This window comes from Felis catus, chromosome B2, assembly GCF_018350175.1.
Source record: "Felis catus isolate Fca126 chromosome B2, F.catus_Fca126_mat1.0, whole genome shotgun sequence".
NCBI classification, from domain to species: Eukaryota; Metazoa; Chordata; class Mammalia; order Carnivora; family Felidae; genus Felis; species Felis catus.
Window position 1 is genome coordinate 124,593,928 of NC_058372.1, and position 18,232 is coordinate 124,612,159.

The 18,232-nt window shown below is 43.0% G+C and overlaps 1 protein-coding gene across 2 annotated transcripts in view; it reads right to left on the reverse strand.

The window, feature by feature from the left end:
- Window positions 1–17,777, reverse strand: part of NHSL1 (NHS like 1) — a 132,948-nt gene extending 115,171 nt beyond the window's left edge. For both annotated transcript variants that reach the window (XM_019831296.3, XM_019831290.3), the window contains exon 1: window positions 16,900–17,777. In XM_019831296.3, the coding sequence (XP_019686855.3) occupies window positions 16,900–17,101 (202 nt within the window). In that variant the 5' untranslated portion in view covers window positions 17,102–17,777. The remainder of the gene's footprint in view (window positions 1–16,899) is intronic.
- Between the last annotated feature and the right edge of the window lie 455 nt (window positions 17,778–18,232).

Consider the following 18,232-nt stretch of genomic DNA (forward strand, 5'->3'; position numbering starts at 1 on the left):
AGGAGTTTAAAAATAAGCAAGAAAATGATTCTCAAATCGGCAAACCAATTTCAGGGTGGCGGTGCATGATAATCACAGAGTTACAAGATCCGCAGAGAACAGAGCAAACCACAGAAACAGCTCTTTTCTGATCCTCCTCTTTGATCATGCTAAACAGATCTAAGCCTTTTCCGTTTTTTGTTTTTGTTTTACCTCTTTCTCTTTTCCTCCTTCCTCCTTCATTCCCTCCTTGCCTGTGTGTCCCTCTCCCTCTCTCTCCCTCCCTTCTTTGCTTGACATCAGTAAAGTTAAGCCCTAACAGAAGTCACCTACGATTCTGTTGATGGTAATGGCTGGCATTTGTGTTCTATTTTTATTTCACGCACCTCTGCAAACTCAGCTATTAATGATAATAAATCCACAGCCCCTCAAGAGGAAAAAAAAGTTATATGTCAGAAATAGAATACTACATTTAAAGTTTGAAAAAGCACTTATTTTGAGGCAGATGTGCTTCTGACAGCTCTATTAAGTGATTCGACTTTCTCTGAGCACTTCACTTCATGCAAAAGAAAGGCTACAGCCCAGGGCCCTTGGGGTTTTCTGTTTGTCTTTTGTGGGGTTTTTGGGGGGGGTGGGAGGCTGGGGGGGGGGTTGAGTTTGGTTTGGTTTTTTTCCTTCAATTCTTTGAAAGCCGAATGAATTTTATTTTTGTGAGTAGAATAAAAGTGACACCAGAGACCCTGTTTTCAGATGTCTTTTCCATCCTTCAGAAGTTACTCATTTGCTGCCTATCTATTTAAGAAAACTTTCTGTGGGATACATTGAAGGAAAAGCTTCCCAAAAGTGTTCTGGAAGGTCAGTAAAGGAATCTGCTGCTTGACCTTCCCAGAGGGGTCAGGAAGGTCAAAATTAAAGAATAGACAGGAACACAATCTGAAAACCACTGAAGAGAGGAGAAAGGGCTCCACCGGCCCCTAACAGGTTAGTCTTGTTTTGTGAAGGTAACTCTACTTGGATCCTTCATAGCTCCAATTCAGAGACTATATACAAATATTTACTAAAATGCTCTTAAATGACACTGAGAGAGGAAAACATGTGGTCACTGCCTCTAAACAATTGCTCCAGTTGGCTTTTCTAATCGGGTATTCACAAAACAGCCTTATTCGAAATGTCACTTTATCTGAAAAGAAAAACATCTTTATAATTATTATCTCTGAGACTTTACAACCAAAACACAGAATAACTCTATTGGGTATCCAGAGCTTTTGATATCAGGATATCAGGAGTGAGCCTCTTTTATTAATTCTCTAATGTTTGGAAAATGAGAGAAAGGCTAACAGTGCTTCTTGAAATTGTTACTTTTCTCTGAGCCTCATTTCTTGAGTCACAGGGAAAAAAACATTTGTTTTTTAAACTCTACTTTCAACTTATTCAAATTGCATCTCAACATTTTTGGAGCTCTCCTATATATTCAATGAGCTACTACTGTGGGCCTAGGGTGCAAAATGGGGACTGCAACATTTCAACATAGACTATTCAAAGATCATGTTAATTCTGGGTATTTGGGATATTACTGGTTTATTAAGAAATTCACAGAGGATGCCTGGGTGGCTCAGTGGGTTGGGCATCCGACTTCAGTTCAGGTCATGATCTCATGGTTCTTGAGTTCGAGCCCCACAATGGTCTCTGGGCTGACAGCGTGAAGCCTGCTTGGGATCCTCTGTCTCTCTCTCCCCCCCCCCCCCCCGCCTCTCCCCTGCTTGTGCACATGTACTCACTCTCTCTATCTCTCTAAAAAATAAATAAACATGATGGGGCTCCTGGGTGGCTCAGTCAGTTGGGCGCCCGACTTCGGCTTGGGTCATGATCTCGCGGTCTGTGAGTTCGAGCCCCGCGTCGGGCTCTGTGCTGACAGCTCAGAGCCTGGAGCCTGTTTCAGATTCTGTGTCTCCCTCTCTCTCTGACCCTTCCCTGCTCACACCCCCTCTCTCTCTTTCTCAAAAACAAACATGAAAGAAAGAAAGAAAGAAAGAAAGAAAGAAAGAAAGAAAGAAAGAAAGAAAGAAAGAAAGAAAGAAAGAAAGAAAGAAAGAAAGAAATTCGCAGAAAAGACAGAGTCAGACCAGTTTTTTCAGTCCCATTTTACATCATTCCCATTTGTGTTAATGAGGATCAAATGCCACTTAAAGTGTTTGACTAAAAATACTCATGGAGAACAAGTGGTTTCAGTCATAGGAATATGGTCTCATCTTCACTATCTTTTTTTATTTTTTTGAAGCAGATGATGTGAAGATATGGAACTGAAGATATGGGGAGGCAATTTTAACCATATGAAACACATGAGCATATACCTGGTGTCCAAATATCAGCTGGAACGAAGAGAGGGGAGGCAGAGGAGAGGGAGAACATAACACGTTATTAGAGAAGGTGGCTGGTGGTGAAACCAAAGCTTAAAAGCAGCAAAGCTACACTTGTTTATTACGTGAAACAGTGCAGTGATCCTCCTTGAAAACTCACAGTGGTTTTATAGAAGTGTTTAAAATCTAGCATTTACAAAAAGAACCGGGATGGCCTAAGTCACAATTTCATAACATTCGTGCAAACACGTGCTTCATTCAACTGTCCTAAGAAGAAAAGCCAACAAAAGATAAAGACGGAAAAAACTTATTTACCTATTACAGTCACATCCTACTTACCAAGAGATCACTTTTCTGACAAACTCACCCACTCAACATCTGGTCAAGAAGTCAAGAAGCCAAAATGGTCTCTGACCAGACAGCATCACTCACAGGATTATGGCTCAAGATCTTACTATAATTTTTTGACCAACCCTGTTGCAATAAATTGGATCGCCCCGACCTTCCACACAGGGTAACAAATTAGAAATACCAAGGCAGAGCGTGGTGAGGACAAGAGGCAGGCACAACTACACGGGGAAAGAGAGCTGACAGCCTTCCAGCAGAAGTGGCACAAGCAGCAGGCAGTGGAGACCCCTTTGTGCCAAGGCAAAGATCTTACTCATCTCAGCATCCACCAGGGAGCATCACCAGGTTCTTACCCGTTCAGTGACTATTCACAGGGACGCCCGAAGCCTCAAAGCAAGGTTCAACTGTGCTGTGTGGATTGAGCAGAGACACTGCACGGTGTCATGGAAAGAGTGTGACCATGTCACAAGAAGTGGACTCAGACCCAATCTATACATTATCTATATGGCATCAGGTAAGTCACTTCGTCTTTCAGAGACTGTTTTCTTGCCACCAAAGGGGATAATGTCACCTCTTCTGCCCATCTCACAGGACTGTCATAACAATGGAATGAGACCATACACGTCTGAATACCGTGTCAACCATAACCTGCAAAGAGACTCTATCTGCAGAGTATGCTTTAGAACAACATTCATATGAAAATATTGCTAATTCTGAAAGATGAGGGGCACTTGGGTGGCTCAGTCGGTCGAGCGTCTGACTCTTTGATTTCGACTGAGGTCATGATCTCACAATTCGTGGGATTGAGCCCCGCACTGGGCTCTGTGCTGTCAGTGTGGAGCCTGCTTGGGATTTCTCTCTCTCCCTCTCTCCCTGCCCCTCCACCACTCATACTCTCTCTCTCTCAAAATAAATAAATAAACACTTAAAAAATTAAAAAATAAAAAATAAGATCCTGAAAGATGAATGAGGCAGGCTTCTATTATATGAAAACACAAATAAATAAAAGGCATATTCTTCTAACATTTTATATCAGCTAACATGTAGTCCATATTAGAAAAGTATCTCTAACCAATTACCAGTTGTTGTTTTCTGTTGTTTTTTCTTTTTTTACAATAACCTTATGTTTCAAAGGAAATGAGTTCTCCCTCTAATTAGACATTGGATATCTGACACATACAGGCCAGAGTCCAACAATTGGAAAGGGAACTTAAATGGACGCAACTTCTCAACTGATTTTCCTCTAAGGGTGACAGACAGTAGGCCAGTAAGCATAATGATAGAAAAATCCCCAGAACAAGGCAGAAATTCTTCAGACATTGCTATTCATGAGCTTTCCCGTGGGTCGGTTAGCAGGTGCACACAATCTGCCGAACGCAAGCTCTGTGACACTGTGCTCCATCAGGCAACAAGGGTTACACTGGAAATTACTCAGTCCCGCCTAATTTTTAAGCATTTCCCCTTATGGGAGAGGGGCCCAGAGGTCAACCTAGAAGAGAACTTGCCATGGGGAATGCTTACATGCTCATGACTGTAAGTCAGTCCTCAGAGCAGATGATTGCTGAGACGCACCACAAATCTACATTGCATCTCAAGACACTTCAGAGGTGCGAGACCCTTCTACAAGAGTGAAATGACCATGGATTATTCACAGACACTCCATCCTAGTTTGTCACTCTTAAACATTGTGAAGGAGTGACCTGGTACACAAGAATATTAAGAACCTACCCAAGGAAGTGAAGTCTACTGAAAGCAGTGTTTTACCCATTGAAGGCTATGATATAATAAGGGAGTCACAACATCACTTCGGTAGGTAAGGACTGACGTTTTCTGCCTAATAAAACAATAAAGGGCACCTGGGTGGCTCAGTCGGTTAAGTTTCTGACTCTTGATTTCAGCTCAGGTCATAATCTCAAGGTTTGTGAGTTCGAGCCCCAAGTTGGGCCCTGCACCGTTAGGATTCTTTCTCTCTCTCTCTCTCTCTCTCTCCCTCCCTCCTTCTCTCTCCCTGCCCTTCCCCTGCTTGTGTGCTCTCTCTCTCTCTCTCTCTAAATGAATTAATAAAGTTAAGAAAAAAAGAATAAAACAGAAGAGAAAATTGTTGCATGGAGTCATGCGACAATGAAGTAGCTTCACAAAACTTCTGCTTCATTGTGTGTGTGTGTGTGTGTGTGTGCGTGTGTTCAGTTGACTCTTGAATAACATGGGAGCTAGGCGCACCAACTCCTTCCCTCGTTCCCCATTCTGCACAGTTGAAAATCTGTGTGTAACTTTTGAATTCCCCAATAACTTAACTACTAAACAGCCTACTGTTGACTGGAAGACTTAACTACATAAAGTTGATTAACCCATATATTTCATATGTTGTATGTATTATACGCTATATTCTTACATCATAGTAAGCTAGAAAAAAAAGAAAATATTATTAAGAAAAACGTAAGTAAGAGAAAATACATTTACAGTACTGTACTGTAACTATTGGGGAAAAATCCATGTATAAGAGGGTCCATGCAATTCAAACCCATGTCGTTCAAGGGTCAAATGTATACACAATGTGTGGACTATAAACCAATCTAAAGTGTACTTATTATTATGGACACGGGCAAAATTTTGAGAGTCATTGACAAAAAGTCAACTATAGGGGCGCCTGGGTGGTTCAGTCGGTTAAGCATCCGACTTCAGCTCAGGTCATTATCTCGCCATTTGTGGGTTCAAGCCCCACATCGCGCTCTGTGCTGACAGCTCAGAGCCTGGGGCCTGCTTCGGGTTCTGTGTCTCCCTCTCTCTCTGTCCCTCCCCCGCTCATGCTCTCTCTCTCTCTCAAAAAAATAAGTGAAATAAAATAAAGCATTAAAAAAATTAAAATAAAAAAATTAAAAGTCAACTGGGGGCACCTGGGTGGCTCAGTCGGTTGAGGGTCCGACTTCGGCTCAGGTCATGATCTCATGATTCGTGAGTTCCAGCCCTGCGTCGGGCTCTGTGCTGACAGCTCAGGGCCTGGAGCCTGCTTCGGATTCTGTATCTCCCTCTCTCTCTGCTCCTCCCCTGCTCACACTCTGTCTCTCTCTCAAAAATAAATAAAGATTAAAAAAAATTTTTTTTTTAAAGTCAACTGTAATTAAATTTTTCTGGCACTGAAAAACTCAAGACATTCATACTATAGTTCTACTGTAGAAGATTCTTTATTCCATCCCAAACAAGAATTTGTTATAGAGCAACCTGGCTCAACTTGCTCAGAAATTTGAGGAAATGTTACTAATTTGATTTCTGTTCTGACCTCTGTTAGTTGGAGTTGACACATAACCTTCAAGATCTCTAAAACTAGCTCTGTGACCTTTCCATGGTTACAGTGACTTAAGCACCCAGGTCAAGTGGATAAACTAACACATACCCCAGTGCGTGGGATGTAACCAAGGTCTAATGATCCGAAGAATGTTAACGGAGAAAAATCCCAACGTTGCCACATTCAGAAAACATCAGTAGCCCATCAGAATGCCCCAAATGCAACCGGGTGTCTCAAAAACTCCTTACAAATCAAACAGAAGTGGGATCCTTAGGACAGAACAACATTCAGGCATTCACACCTGAGGACAAATAATGGGACGGCCAGCTAAAAAGAAAAATGCTTAAAAGATATTTTTATAGCAGGAATAAAGGATATTGATTAACTCTGCAATAAAATTACTTTAAGGTAAAAATCAAAGTTCCTTTCCCAGGAAGTCAAAGCACTCTAGGTACTTTCTGTTGGTGAAAAAAAAACTACGTAAATAAATAACTACTGGTCAAAATGACCACAGCGACCAAGCCAACACCAGCCACAACCACCCACCAAGACAAATTCACAAACTGTCTTTTGTATGCTTTGTAAAAGAATCCTCAACCAATCAAGACCGAAGCAGGACACGCCTGTGTTCAGGTAGGAATTCTGGTTTATCTCAAAATGTAATCCAGAAACACCCGACACCCAGTTTCTACTTTAGCTGAGGCGTTTCCAGTTACAAAGTAAACGAGAACCTTCGGGAATAGGGGCAAGGGAACCGTATCAACAGTAAAATATATTTACTCTTACTCTCTCTTTTAAAGTTTACTGAAAAGACAAAAATCGAGTGATACGGTTTATGGAAATCTCAACTGCTGGTGGCTTTCACTTGCAAATGGGCTTTTCTTCGAGAAGGATAAACATACATTGAACCCAAATCAGATAATTTACGTGCGCCACTAAAATTATTTTAACCAGTGAATACATTAGCCTTTGTCCTTGTTCCACACCCTTTCAACCACACATACAAACTTTATTAAGCTGTATCTTGAAAACAACCTCAAAATACTACAAGTGTACAAGTAGTTGTGCAAACAGCATATCCAGGAACTTGACCGAGTCCCAGCAGACTACCATTACTTTACCGCTTTAGAAGACCGGATCAGAAAACCGTTAGCACAGGGAAGGCAGCATGGAGAAGTATGGAGACTCATTAGCTCCTCTTGCCTTATTATTTATCCCATCTTCTTCCCTCCTCCAGTCTACTGCCACCTTCTCCCATTATCTGCCACTCAGTCCCGCCCCCAACACACTCTTTTTCAAAAGTAGTAGGGCATGAAAATGGCACTTAATGAGTGCCTGCTCGAGGGAAGGCCCTGTGTGCAGGGTCATTCCAGGTTACTCACAATTCAAGCCATTTTCTCCTGGAATCTGAGAGAGGCTTGCTCCTCCATGGGGCTCTCCCAAGGCGTTGTTCTCTATCAAGCCTACCTGGCAATAGAAGCTCTCAAAACACAAGAATCCATAAGACAAACCCAGATCATGGGAATGAGTCTAGCAAAGGGTAGTACTGGCCCAGGGGGAGCACTAGCTGGGAACACCGGCTAACAAATCCTTCAAGGGCGACTGTCTCAGACACCTGATAGGCAAGCGCCCACCATGTATCATATATATTTACGTAGCCAAAATATTGTGCAACCGGCATGGTGATGGGTTCCAGCAAGAACTAAATAAATAATTGCTGGTGTAATGTCTCTGATGACTAGTCAGTCATCGAATTTCAGCCATAAATGACAGAGAACAATCTGGGATGCCAAATTTGGTGGTACAGAAGAGAAAGGTTTACTAGAGCTGAAGAGGGGCAGACCACAGATCACTACAACCAGCTTCCAGCCTCCCAGCGTCACACACGCATGGCTCTGTATACAAACAATATGTATGCTGGTTATATGTTAGTTTTCCGATCACATTTATTAAGATAGTGGTCACCATAAATATCATCTTTAATTAGGAAGATTAGACACGCAATGTGAAGACTACCCACATTTCGTAAAGCGAGAAAACACATAACCATAACTACAAAAATCACAGATGCTATGCGACACCAACAAGTAAGTCTTAAATCCTGGGACTTCCCTTAATAAAGAAAGCCTCACACGAAAATCTGTAGCTCCATAACTATCCATAACTCACGTGCCTATATAATTGCTTCCAAGTGCTCAGCACTTTGTCGCTTCTCAGGCTCTACGCCGCTCAAATACATTCTGTGTGCCATAACCAAGCAGTTTCCCCTTAACATTGCCCGACCATATGTTCACACAACAAATACCTACTCTTGCAAAGTGCAAGACACTGGATAAGACAGAGAATAGACCTCAAGGAGCTTCAAATTCAGGTAAGGTATGACGCACATGCCTAAAGAGTCTCACAGCAGAGCCTGTACCTTTGAACCCAAAGATACTGGGTCCAAGACCTCAAGATACCCTACGTGCTTTCAACATCCTTTCTCTTCCTGAAGAATTACACTCAATTCCCTGTCTAACCACCTCTGTTTCTCTGCCCGGTTTTCAGTACTCCCTAGTGACCCTTCCTTGCTTATCACGCTACTATTTTATCTGATACTTACGGTATCCAGACAATATTTATTAAATGAGTTTTCTCATGTAACGTGTTATTAATAGTGTCCAGCCATGGCAAGCCCTCATTAGATGCTTATAGGCAGTGGGACTGATCGATACATGATGTTCAATTGAGTATTTTAACCATTTCAGGATTTGACATCAAAACTGTGGTACATATTACCTGAAGGATTATGTAACGGAGATGACAGCTTCCAGTTGGGTTGTCTGAGTTATACAAGTACTCTAAAAGCACTTATTTCTAGGGGTGGCTCAGTTGGTTAAGTGTCCAGCTTCAGCTCAGGTCATGATCTCATGGTTGGTGAGTTTGAGCCCCATAGCAGGCTCTACACAGTCAGATTCACTTCCTTTTCCCTTGCCTGCCCTTCAAAAATAAATAAATAAACTTTTTAGAAAACTCGATTTAAAAACACGTATTTCTACACTGAGAATTCTACAGAATAGTATATTCTACACTAGTATAACTACATCTTTTGGCTTAATTAACTATCCATAATTGCCAACCTCTTCAACAGTATCATTTAGTACAACCAGATCCAACCTACGGTAAGCTGATACAGTATCAAGAAAACATACACTCATTTATTCAATAAATAAGCTGCACCTCCTACCCACACGTATGATGACTAGGTATTATCCCATTTTACAAAAATGAAAACTAGAGTTTAAACAGATGATGTGACTTGTTCCGGGTCACGTTATGAGCAAGTGACAGAACGAGAACTATTAGATTTCCCGACTCAGTGCTCCACGCACCATTCTCTCTTTCCACTAAACTTTACTGGATACCTACCATGTGCCAGGCTTGGGGAAATACTGCTTACCAAAACATACAAAAACCTCTCCTGTCTTAGAGGTTAAGTTCTAGTTTTAGGAGACAGTACTGAAAATAAAGACAGTTACCCTCGAACAAGAGTTTGAACCATGCAGGTCCGTTTACACACGAATTTTTCCAATAAATACAGTACAGAACTATAAATGTATTTTCTCTTCCTTATAAATTTCTCAGCATTTTCTTTTCTCTAGCTTAGGTAAGAATACAACATATAATACACAGAATATACAAAATATGTTCATCAATTCCTTAGCTTATCGGTAAGGTTTCCGGTCAATAGCAGCCGTCTTAGTTAGTAGTTAAGTTTTCGGCGAGTCAAACGTTATATGGGGATTTTTGACTGCATAGGGGTCAGTGCCCATCACCCTTGTCTTGTTCAAGGGTCAGCTGTACATAAAGCATATAGTATGTTAGATGGTGGTAAGTGCTTTGGAGAAAAATAGAGATGGGGCTAGAAAGGCTAAGAGGAGGGTAAGATGTGACAACTTTAAACAGGTCCATGGAGATGCTCTTGAGCAAATATCTGAAAGAGGAAAGGGAGCGGTCAAAAGGGCATAGCTGGGTGAAGGGAAGGTCAAGCTCATGGCCTGCTCTCAACAGCAAGGGTCCTGATGTGACTCAAAGGTGCCGCTGGGGAAGCCGTGGAGTGAGGGAGGCAGACCGTGGAGGAACTTCCCGCACACTGTGGAGACTATCAAACTCGCTGAGAAGGAAAACCACAGAAGGGTTACATGACATGACTTATGGCTGATGTTTTGCAAGATCACTGAGGCTGCTCCATCAAGATTAGCCTTCCTTGGGGTCAGGGGAGGCCAGAGACAGGGAGAGCAAGGGTGGAAGCGGAGGAACCGGGCGAGAAAGAACCGCAAGAGCACGCTGCTGCCTCGCCGTGTCGGACGCGCATCAGCGGGTCTCCTACCTCATCTCTGTTTGCTAAGCCAGCTTCCCTGGGGGTGCAAGCACTCGTGATCAAACGTTTCTACAAAGTATTTGATTCACACACAGTTTGAGTGAGTAACAGGAAACGGAAGACTGCCACCAAAATTATGCTCCCCCAAAGTGAACCCTCTCTTTTGCAATACTCAAGAAACTTCAGAGTCAGGGGGCGCCTGGGTGGCTCAGTCGGTTAAGCATCCGACTTCGGCTCAGGTCATGACCTCACAGTTCGTGGGGTCGATCCCCGCGTCAGGCTCTGTGCTGACAGCTCGGAGCCTGAAGCCTGCTTCAGATTCTGTGTCTCCCTCTCTCTCTGCCCCTCCCCTGCTCATGCTCTGTCTCTGTCTCTCAAAAATAAATAAATGTAAAAAAAAAATTTTTTTTTAAAGAAACTTCAGAGTTGGGAGCACTTGTGAGGTTACAGTCATCAGTATATTGGACAAAGTGAGCACACAGGGCTGCCTATGACCCACCGCCCCCCCCCCCCCGCCTCGTTCGGCACGGTGCCCTGTGCAAACAGCACTATTAACAGGGTCCCAGATGAGTTATGTTCACCCGGTCAGCAATCGTTTATTGAGCACTTAGCCTGGGGGATAAAACGGATAAATAAGACTTGGTCTCTGTCCTAAAAGTGTCCAGTCTAGCTAAAGACACAGACACATAAGCTATAAGTACAATCTAGTATATAATAAACATAGTTACCGAGGTACGTAGAAGGTGGAGAAATCACACAGAGAAGGGAATAATCAGCTCTACCCTTTGGGAACTAGGGAAGGCTTCGCGGAGTTCTAAAGAAAGCAGAGAAGGTCCAGCAGGAAGCCAGCAGGCAGGGGCGGGGACTGGAGCATGATGGCCCCGGGAGCAGGAGATACACGGTAGGGCTGTGCAGAGAGCAATGCATCCATTTGCTACTGGGGGAGTTAAAAAAGGGCAGGGGAGGGAGGGGAGTGGGGGGGGGGCAGAGGGCGCAGGGCCCACACTCCATGAAGTAAGATAGGCTTTATTTTGTAGGCAATGGAGTGCAACAGAAGAGTGAGCCAATTATATTTGCATTTGGGCAAGATCACTCTGATTACAGTGTAGACAGACTCAAGACTTACAGATGGCTCAAAGGGGGATCAGAGTGAAGATAACAAGAAGGAGTAGAAGGCCACTCAGAAGGCAAGGTGAGAGCAGAGCAGGCCTGAATAGTTTGGATGGACAAGAGGCTGCAGATACAAAAGACCTTGAGGAATTTAAAACTGATAAGACTGGAATTGACGGAAGTGTTTCATAGGAAATAGTGTCATTAAAAAACACTTTATTTAAAACTTTGATAGAAAATATTATGGTTAAACCAAAAACTCTTGAAATTACGTAGAAATATAACACATTCTACAGTAATTGTAAGAGGCTTATAAAAACTAACACTAATTAATGTGTAGGGTCTTTTGAAATTATTTTAAAAACCAACTGTTTGAAAAGAACAATTTCAAAAAAGTTTTCAAAACCGAGTAAAGGCATGTCAGTGAAGAAGAACACAGGTTACAAACTTCCAAATGAATGCTCTGACAATAAGTTACTTCTTTTTTTTTTTTTTTAAACATTTTTATTTTTATTTCTGGGAGAGACAGAGCATGAGTGGGGGAGGGGCAGAGAGAGGGAGACACAGAATCTGAAGCAGGCTCCAGGCTCTGAGCTGTCAGCACAGGGCCCAACACGGGGCTCGAACTCGAGAACCTGGAGATCATGACCTGAGCTGAAGTCAGACACTTAACCAACTGAGCCCCCCAGGCGCCCCAAAGTTACTTCTTTTAATACTGTCTTTCTAATAATCTAAGTAAGTGTCTAATTCTCAAAACAAATCAACAAATTTTTAAGACAATAGAGGATATTAGATAAAACACCATTTCAACAGAATTTCACCAATTTAATAACAAATAAGATCATGTTTGCAATAAAACAAGGCAGCAAGACAACAGAGATTCCCAACTTCAAAAGAAAAAATAATCAAAGGTCAACAAAGGGCAGTCTCAGTGAACCAGATAAAATATTAAGTGGCACTCACTATTCGTCTCTTTCACAGAATGTCAGTTTCAGTAGAAAGAAGGGAAACATTACAGTTACTGCACTGAGAATATTCTGCTCATCTCTTTTATTAAGACACCACGATGAACTCCATTTAGCTATTCTTCCAATGTACCTAGTGACCCTCAAAAGAAATATTACTTATTTATCTAGTTTTACTCTCAAATGCAGGGGGGCTACTTTAGCAATATTTGCCAATACTTTTTAGGTCTCTTTAATGCCGTGAAGAAAATGTCCTTAAATCCCACAATTTTAAAGATTTTATGATCACAAATAAGTCACAGCTGTTTACATGGAAACAGGATCTTGACCTTGCTGCTTTTGGCCTTTTGTGCCTTCCCTCCCCCCCCCCCCCATTGTGATAGCTGAAATCATTGCTAATCTAATTATGAATAAGGATCCTGTTTTCTGCCAACTATTTTACTAGGGAGGACACTGGGATGAAATTACTTTAAACACAGCCAACTCCCACACTCAACAATTGATTATCTTGTGTATGGATTATTCATTACCCCTGATACCTAGCAAGGCCGTTCTCTGGCTCTTTTTTGTAGTTCCTGGGACGGAAGAAAACACTGAAATTCAAATAATTCAAATTGGGTAATGTTACTAGCACATATGATAAAAGTCCTGAAGAGGAGAATGAAACTATGGTTTAAATTGAGGCTTTGCATGTCAATTACCCTCTCTATGCACTGACCTGCCAATACCAGGATCATCAATCACGCCTCTGCCCAGCTGAACAGAGCAGGGGATACAACAAAACAGGCTTTGCTCAGTGAGAGGCTACCCCATTATTATTCCACCTCTTTTGGTTTTATTTGACAAGAGAAGAGTAAGTGAGCAAGATGGGGGAGCACAGAATAAATACTAGTCATTAGTTTCCCTTGAGAACCTTCCGCAGTGCTGGAAACAAAGCAGGAGCTCATTAAGTGTTGTGTGAATCAACGCTAACAGCCAGAAGGCCATGCAAAACATGAAAATGCTCAAGATAAAGTATCTTTATCTGGACCTTCTCATCTAAGCCATTATTCATTTTACAGTTTTCACAATTATCCTGCATTTTCTCTTTAATTCCCCATTAGCTGTCTTATCTGCTTCTCCATTTAAGAATGGATTCCATGACTTCACAGCCTGGGTGCTATATTTCTTTGCATCCCACATGTAGTACTAGAAGTTCCTTCAATAAATGCTCTCACAGGTCCATGTGAAAAGCTACCTATTGTCTCACCTACAACTGACTTCCACTTTTTTACTACATTGGCATCTATTAAAACAGCTCATGATTCACTAAATTTATGCCCAAGAGGATACTGATTCACACCCTTGATTTTTATGGCTAATTAAGTCAAAACATCATCTGCTATTGTAATGGGTCATATCCCACTAAGAATATAAGAACTGATCACTGCTGTTACTTAATTCATTTTTACCTTCCTGAGTACAAATGTTTTTAAGTTTTGAAACTTGCCATGGGCTGGAATAAAAGAAAACATGCAGGTGCCTAGTTGGGATTGCTTTGGACATACCAATTATGTATCCTCTGGTTACTTTTTAGACTCAGGAAAAGTAACCTATTGATAGCATCTAATCTTATAATAACATCGTCCAAAAATGTTCCAGGCACTGTAGTTTTATACTAAGTTTCTTGAGTATAAGCGGCAACATTAAACTACAAATGTATAATAGGTTTGTGTACGGAAAGATACCCATAAGACTAACTGCTTAAGAACTTTATTTTGATGTTACCAGTAAGCAATCCGGCATGGGCATTCCCTGCAAAAAGAACTTCTGAAATGAAACGTCAAAGAACTGTTTTAGAAAATGAACATACATACAACACACTGACCACACTGACAGGAAGGATTCCGTGGGCTAACTGCGCGAAGGAATCTGACCTGGAGACAGCGGCCAGGGAGCAGGCAGGCACTCTGGCCTTGCAGCAGCTGCTGGATGGAAGGGAGAAAGAAAGCCCTAAGGCTGCATAACTGGACACCCCAGCAGCCAGAGGTACCATGGGGGGGGGGGAGGGGGGGGTGGCGGGAAGACACAGGACGCTACCCTAAAGCAAGGTTAACTTGTTAAGCTACACTGCCCTACCTCTAGCTGCCACTGCCTAGTGGTGGCGTCTGTGGGTGGGGGAGGGGAGCAGGGAAAGCAGGTTTTTAGAAACCTGTGTAGATTAAAGGGAGTTGGGGAGCAGGCTGAAAGAAAAGCATGTGGTCTGGACGGACAGATAGGAAGTAAAAGAAAGCTGCTATGCAATTCCCAATCAGACCAGCATGTCTCCACTGCACATTTATCTGCAACCAAATCCTAGTATGGCCATTGGGCATTCTTAGCACTGATGGAGAATCCTTGCTAGAGTTTTAGCTGTACTGGACGCTGCTAATGGAAAACAACAACAACAACAACAACAACAACAACAACAACAACAACACACTCTAATCCTGAATAATTTTTCTGAAAGATTTATCCTCTTTTGATCTGGAAGTGTAAACAAATGTCACTTCTGTATTTCTCCGAAGGTAAGGGCCATTTGAAATAAGGGTCAGCAGGTATAACGTGCTCCTGGGACAGCGTGTCAAACTTGGGAGACAATTTTCTTCTGTAAGCCCGATGTCAGTCAAAAACAGAATAGAATCGTACCCACTATGATCTCTAGGCAGCTCTTTAAGGCTTTCCCCCCAACTCCATATGTCAAAAATGGTAATATTACCCACAGGCAATTATTTCCAAGAACCGAATAAATCTACGCCCTGTATTATGCCTCCACTTCTCCTCATGGGGCGACTGTATCCCCAATGACATTAAGGGATAAAGGGCACAATCTTCTGTATTGTTGCAGAAACGAGCCCCCCCCCCCTTTACAAGCCATCCCAGTTCTCCACAAGAACGTCATTATTTTTCACAAGTCAAGTGGACAGTGTTTGCTTCATTTCCCAGCTAAAACGAACACATGCAAATTGACAGTCTCTTTCCCTTTAGTGTTTAGATGGAGCGTCTCCAGTAGAAACCCTGAAGCGACACGCTCACGCGCGCATCATCTTTAACAGAAACGTGACAGTGACGGATTTAAAACAGTCACAAAAGAACCCCCTTTGGCAAAGGCCAAGGGGATCAAAACTACACCCTCTGACCACCACAACACGACTGTATCCACCCTCCAAACGTTTTTGCCTCCAACGTGACAACCCACCCATTTGCCACAACCACAGCTCGTTCCCGATTTGGAAGAGGAAAGTTCGTGGACTCCCTAAACCACACAACTCCATCCAGAAAAGCACAATGCCTTTCTCTGCATGGCACTCATGCCCCATCTGAACTAAAAACCTGCATATGTAGGCTCAGCGGCAGCGGACCACTGCTGACCCCCTCCTTGACATAATAAACAACTGACATCTTCTAAGAGCATTAACTCGTCCCTCCTGTGCCACAGTTTAATAGAGAAGAACAAATGGCTTAACGCACAGTATACAGGAGGAAGAGCCGTGTGAAATCCTGAGTCCGTGGAATAGAACCACCGCGCCCATCGGCACATATTTAACTGTGTTTGTTCTCTCGGGTTTCAGCAGTTTTGTTTCCTACAAGAAGGGAAAGAACAGGTCGCTGAAAGATTCCAGCGAGGTTCCTTTCGGCACGGGAAGAATGTGATAAACAGGGAAAACACAATCACGCGGAATGTCTGGACTCCTTTGTAATACTTAAATAGCGCCCCCCTACCGGGCTTTGCCACAGCACTGAATGGGGAAACCATTTTAGAGCTTAACAGTTCAGTCTCTACAGTAAACATTCTAAGAGGAAGAACTCAGAAACTCTAAACACAGAACAGGGGTGTGTTAAGAAATACTGAAATATTTCCCTCTCTCCCACTGGGGCTCATATTTTTCTTCACCTTGAGGAAGGCAAAACACGCCAAGCCTCGGCACAGAGACCAACACGGGTCTGAAAAGGAACTTGAAAGAAATCCAAAAACTCCTTTTGGCCACAGTATCAAGGGCAAGCCCTTCGTGTGTTCCGCTTCCTTGATGTCACTCTAACACCTGTTTGTTGCAAGTGTCATGAACTTCATCAATCTTCTTAAAGGAAGGTGCAAGCAGACCATTCCTGACTCCCAGAGTTTTGTCAGCATACTGTTTCAGAAAAGAGCTCCGTGAGGGTGGTTTTACCATTGAACTTTTCACAAAAGTCACCTGAGTGTGCGGATCTGCGGAGGGGAAAGAGTGCTGAAGACAAAAGGCGGCTATTTCGCCCTTCTCAGGAGGACACCGTCTCAAGCTGAATCTAGCTGGAAGAGCGCTTTTATTTTAGACATGGAAACAATCAATGTGAATGACACCGAATTCCAAAACGAAAACAAACAAAAAGTCCTAAGGGGGCCAAAAATCACGAAGGGGAATCAGAGATAGAAAAAGAATTCTACATTGCAAACTTCTAAGAATTTAAACAAAAACAAACAAACAAAAAACATCAAATCACCTTTTCTGGGCTGGGTTCTGTAATTCCAGTTTTCATCATCTGCTTCCACCTGCTGCCCACAAACTGAGAGCTCTCCATCACTGCGGAACAGCCTCTTTGTCTGCCTGGACAAGGAGGAGAAATTTATCCAACTCACAGCACGTGAGAGAGACCCTGAATTTGACTTGAGTCTGAAAGAACCTGAAGAGCCTTCCTTTTTCATCTTCTTGCACACCAAGCTCGACTACAGACAAAGGGCAGCCCCGCAAACCAGACGCTGGGTTTTACAACTGTTCCATGTCCTTTAAACGAACCTGCTCCTTCCCACTAATTCAGACAGCGCTGGGAGTCAGGCACGGCGTGATGCGGCGAGACTGCTTGCTCCTATGTCACCCAATTACAAAGAAAAGGAAAATGAGGGGTTAGGAAACAAAAAGAAAAGAAAGAAAAAAAAATTCTTTTTTTTTTGTTATCCTAGCCACATTGCGGCACTTGGTTTGGTGTAACTTTAAAAATGAAGCAACGCGTTCATTTCAGGAACACTTGTCAGGACTTGGAGAACGGAACCAAGGCACTCCGATTATTTGGTGGATACCTAGCATCCCATACTGTAATCCTGCTCCTCTCCCAGGCATCCTGCCCCACACGGGCAGGGAGCAGCCGTCTGCTGCAGACGGAGGGAGCTCCTCGGGCTGGAGAACGAGGTTCGGGGGTCAACCCGGGCGCCCCGTTTAAACTTCACCCACACAGGTGTCCCAGGAGAAATCAAAGAGTTCGGCTCCCTTGTCGCAGCGCAGCACCGAATCATACAGCGCCCACTTGCCCTCTTTCCCCGTCTGTGCACCGCTCAGGATCCACAGGACTCCACAAACAATAAACCAGGCTGCGTGGCTATTGCTTGGATCACAGAGTAAGCGCTCCTGGGAAAGGCGATAGGCTTCCCGGACACTGAAGGCACCTCATTGGAGACAGAAAACCCCGCCTCCTCTCCACAGTCAATACTTCAGTGGCAGCTCAAACTTCTGAACTCCAGCAACGCTACGGAAATGCAAGCCCGTGCAGAATACAGACTTCTGGAAATTTAAAAAAGAAGAAGAAGAAGAATTGATGATTTATCATCAGACCACACTTAGGAAGGTAGGATTTTGAGGAGGGGGGTTAGAAGAACATACAGTTTTATAAACATCCAGCATTCTTTGGCTGAGTTAGGGATGTGATCATCTAAGAAAACGTATTCCCAAAGAGAATTAAACTGAGTCTGCGATTCCTTCTTTCCCAGCTTTCAACAAAGGTGAAATGCAGCCATTCTTGCACCTGTTGCTGTCTCTGCTGTCTTCCACCAGCAGTCAGAGTG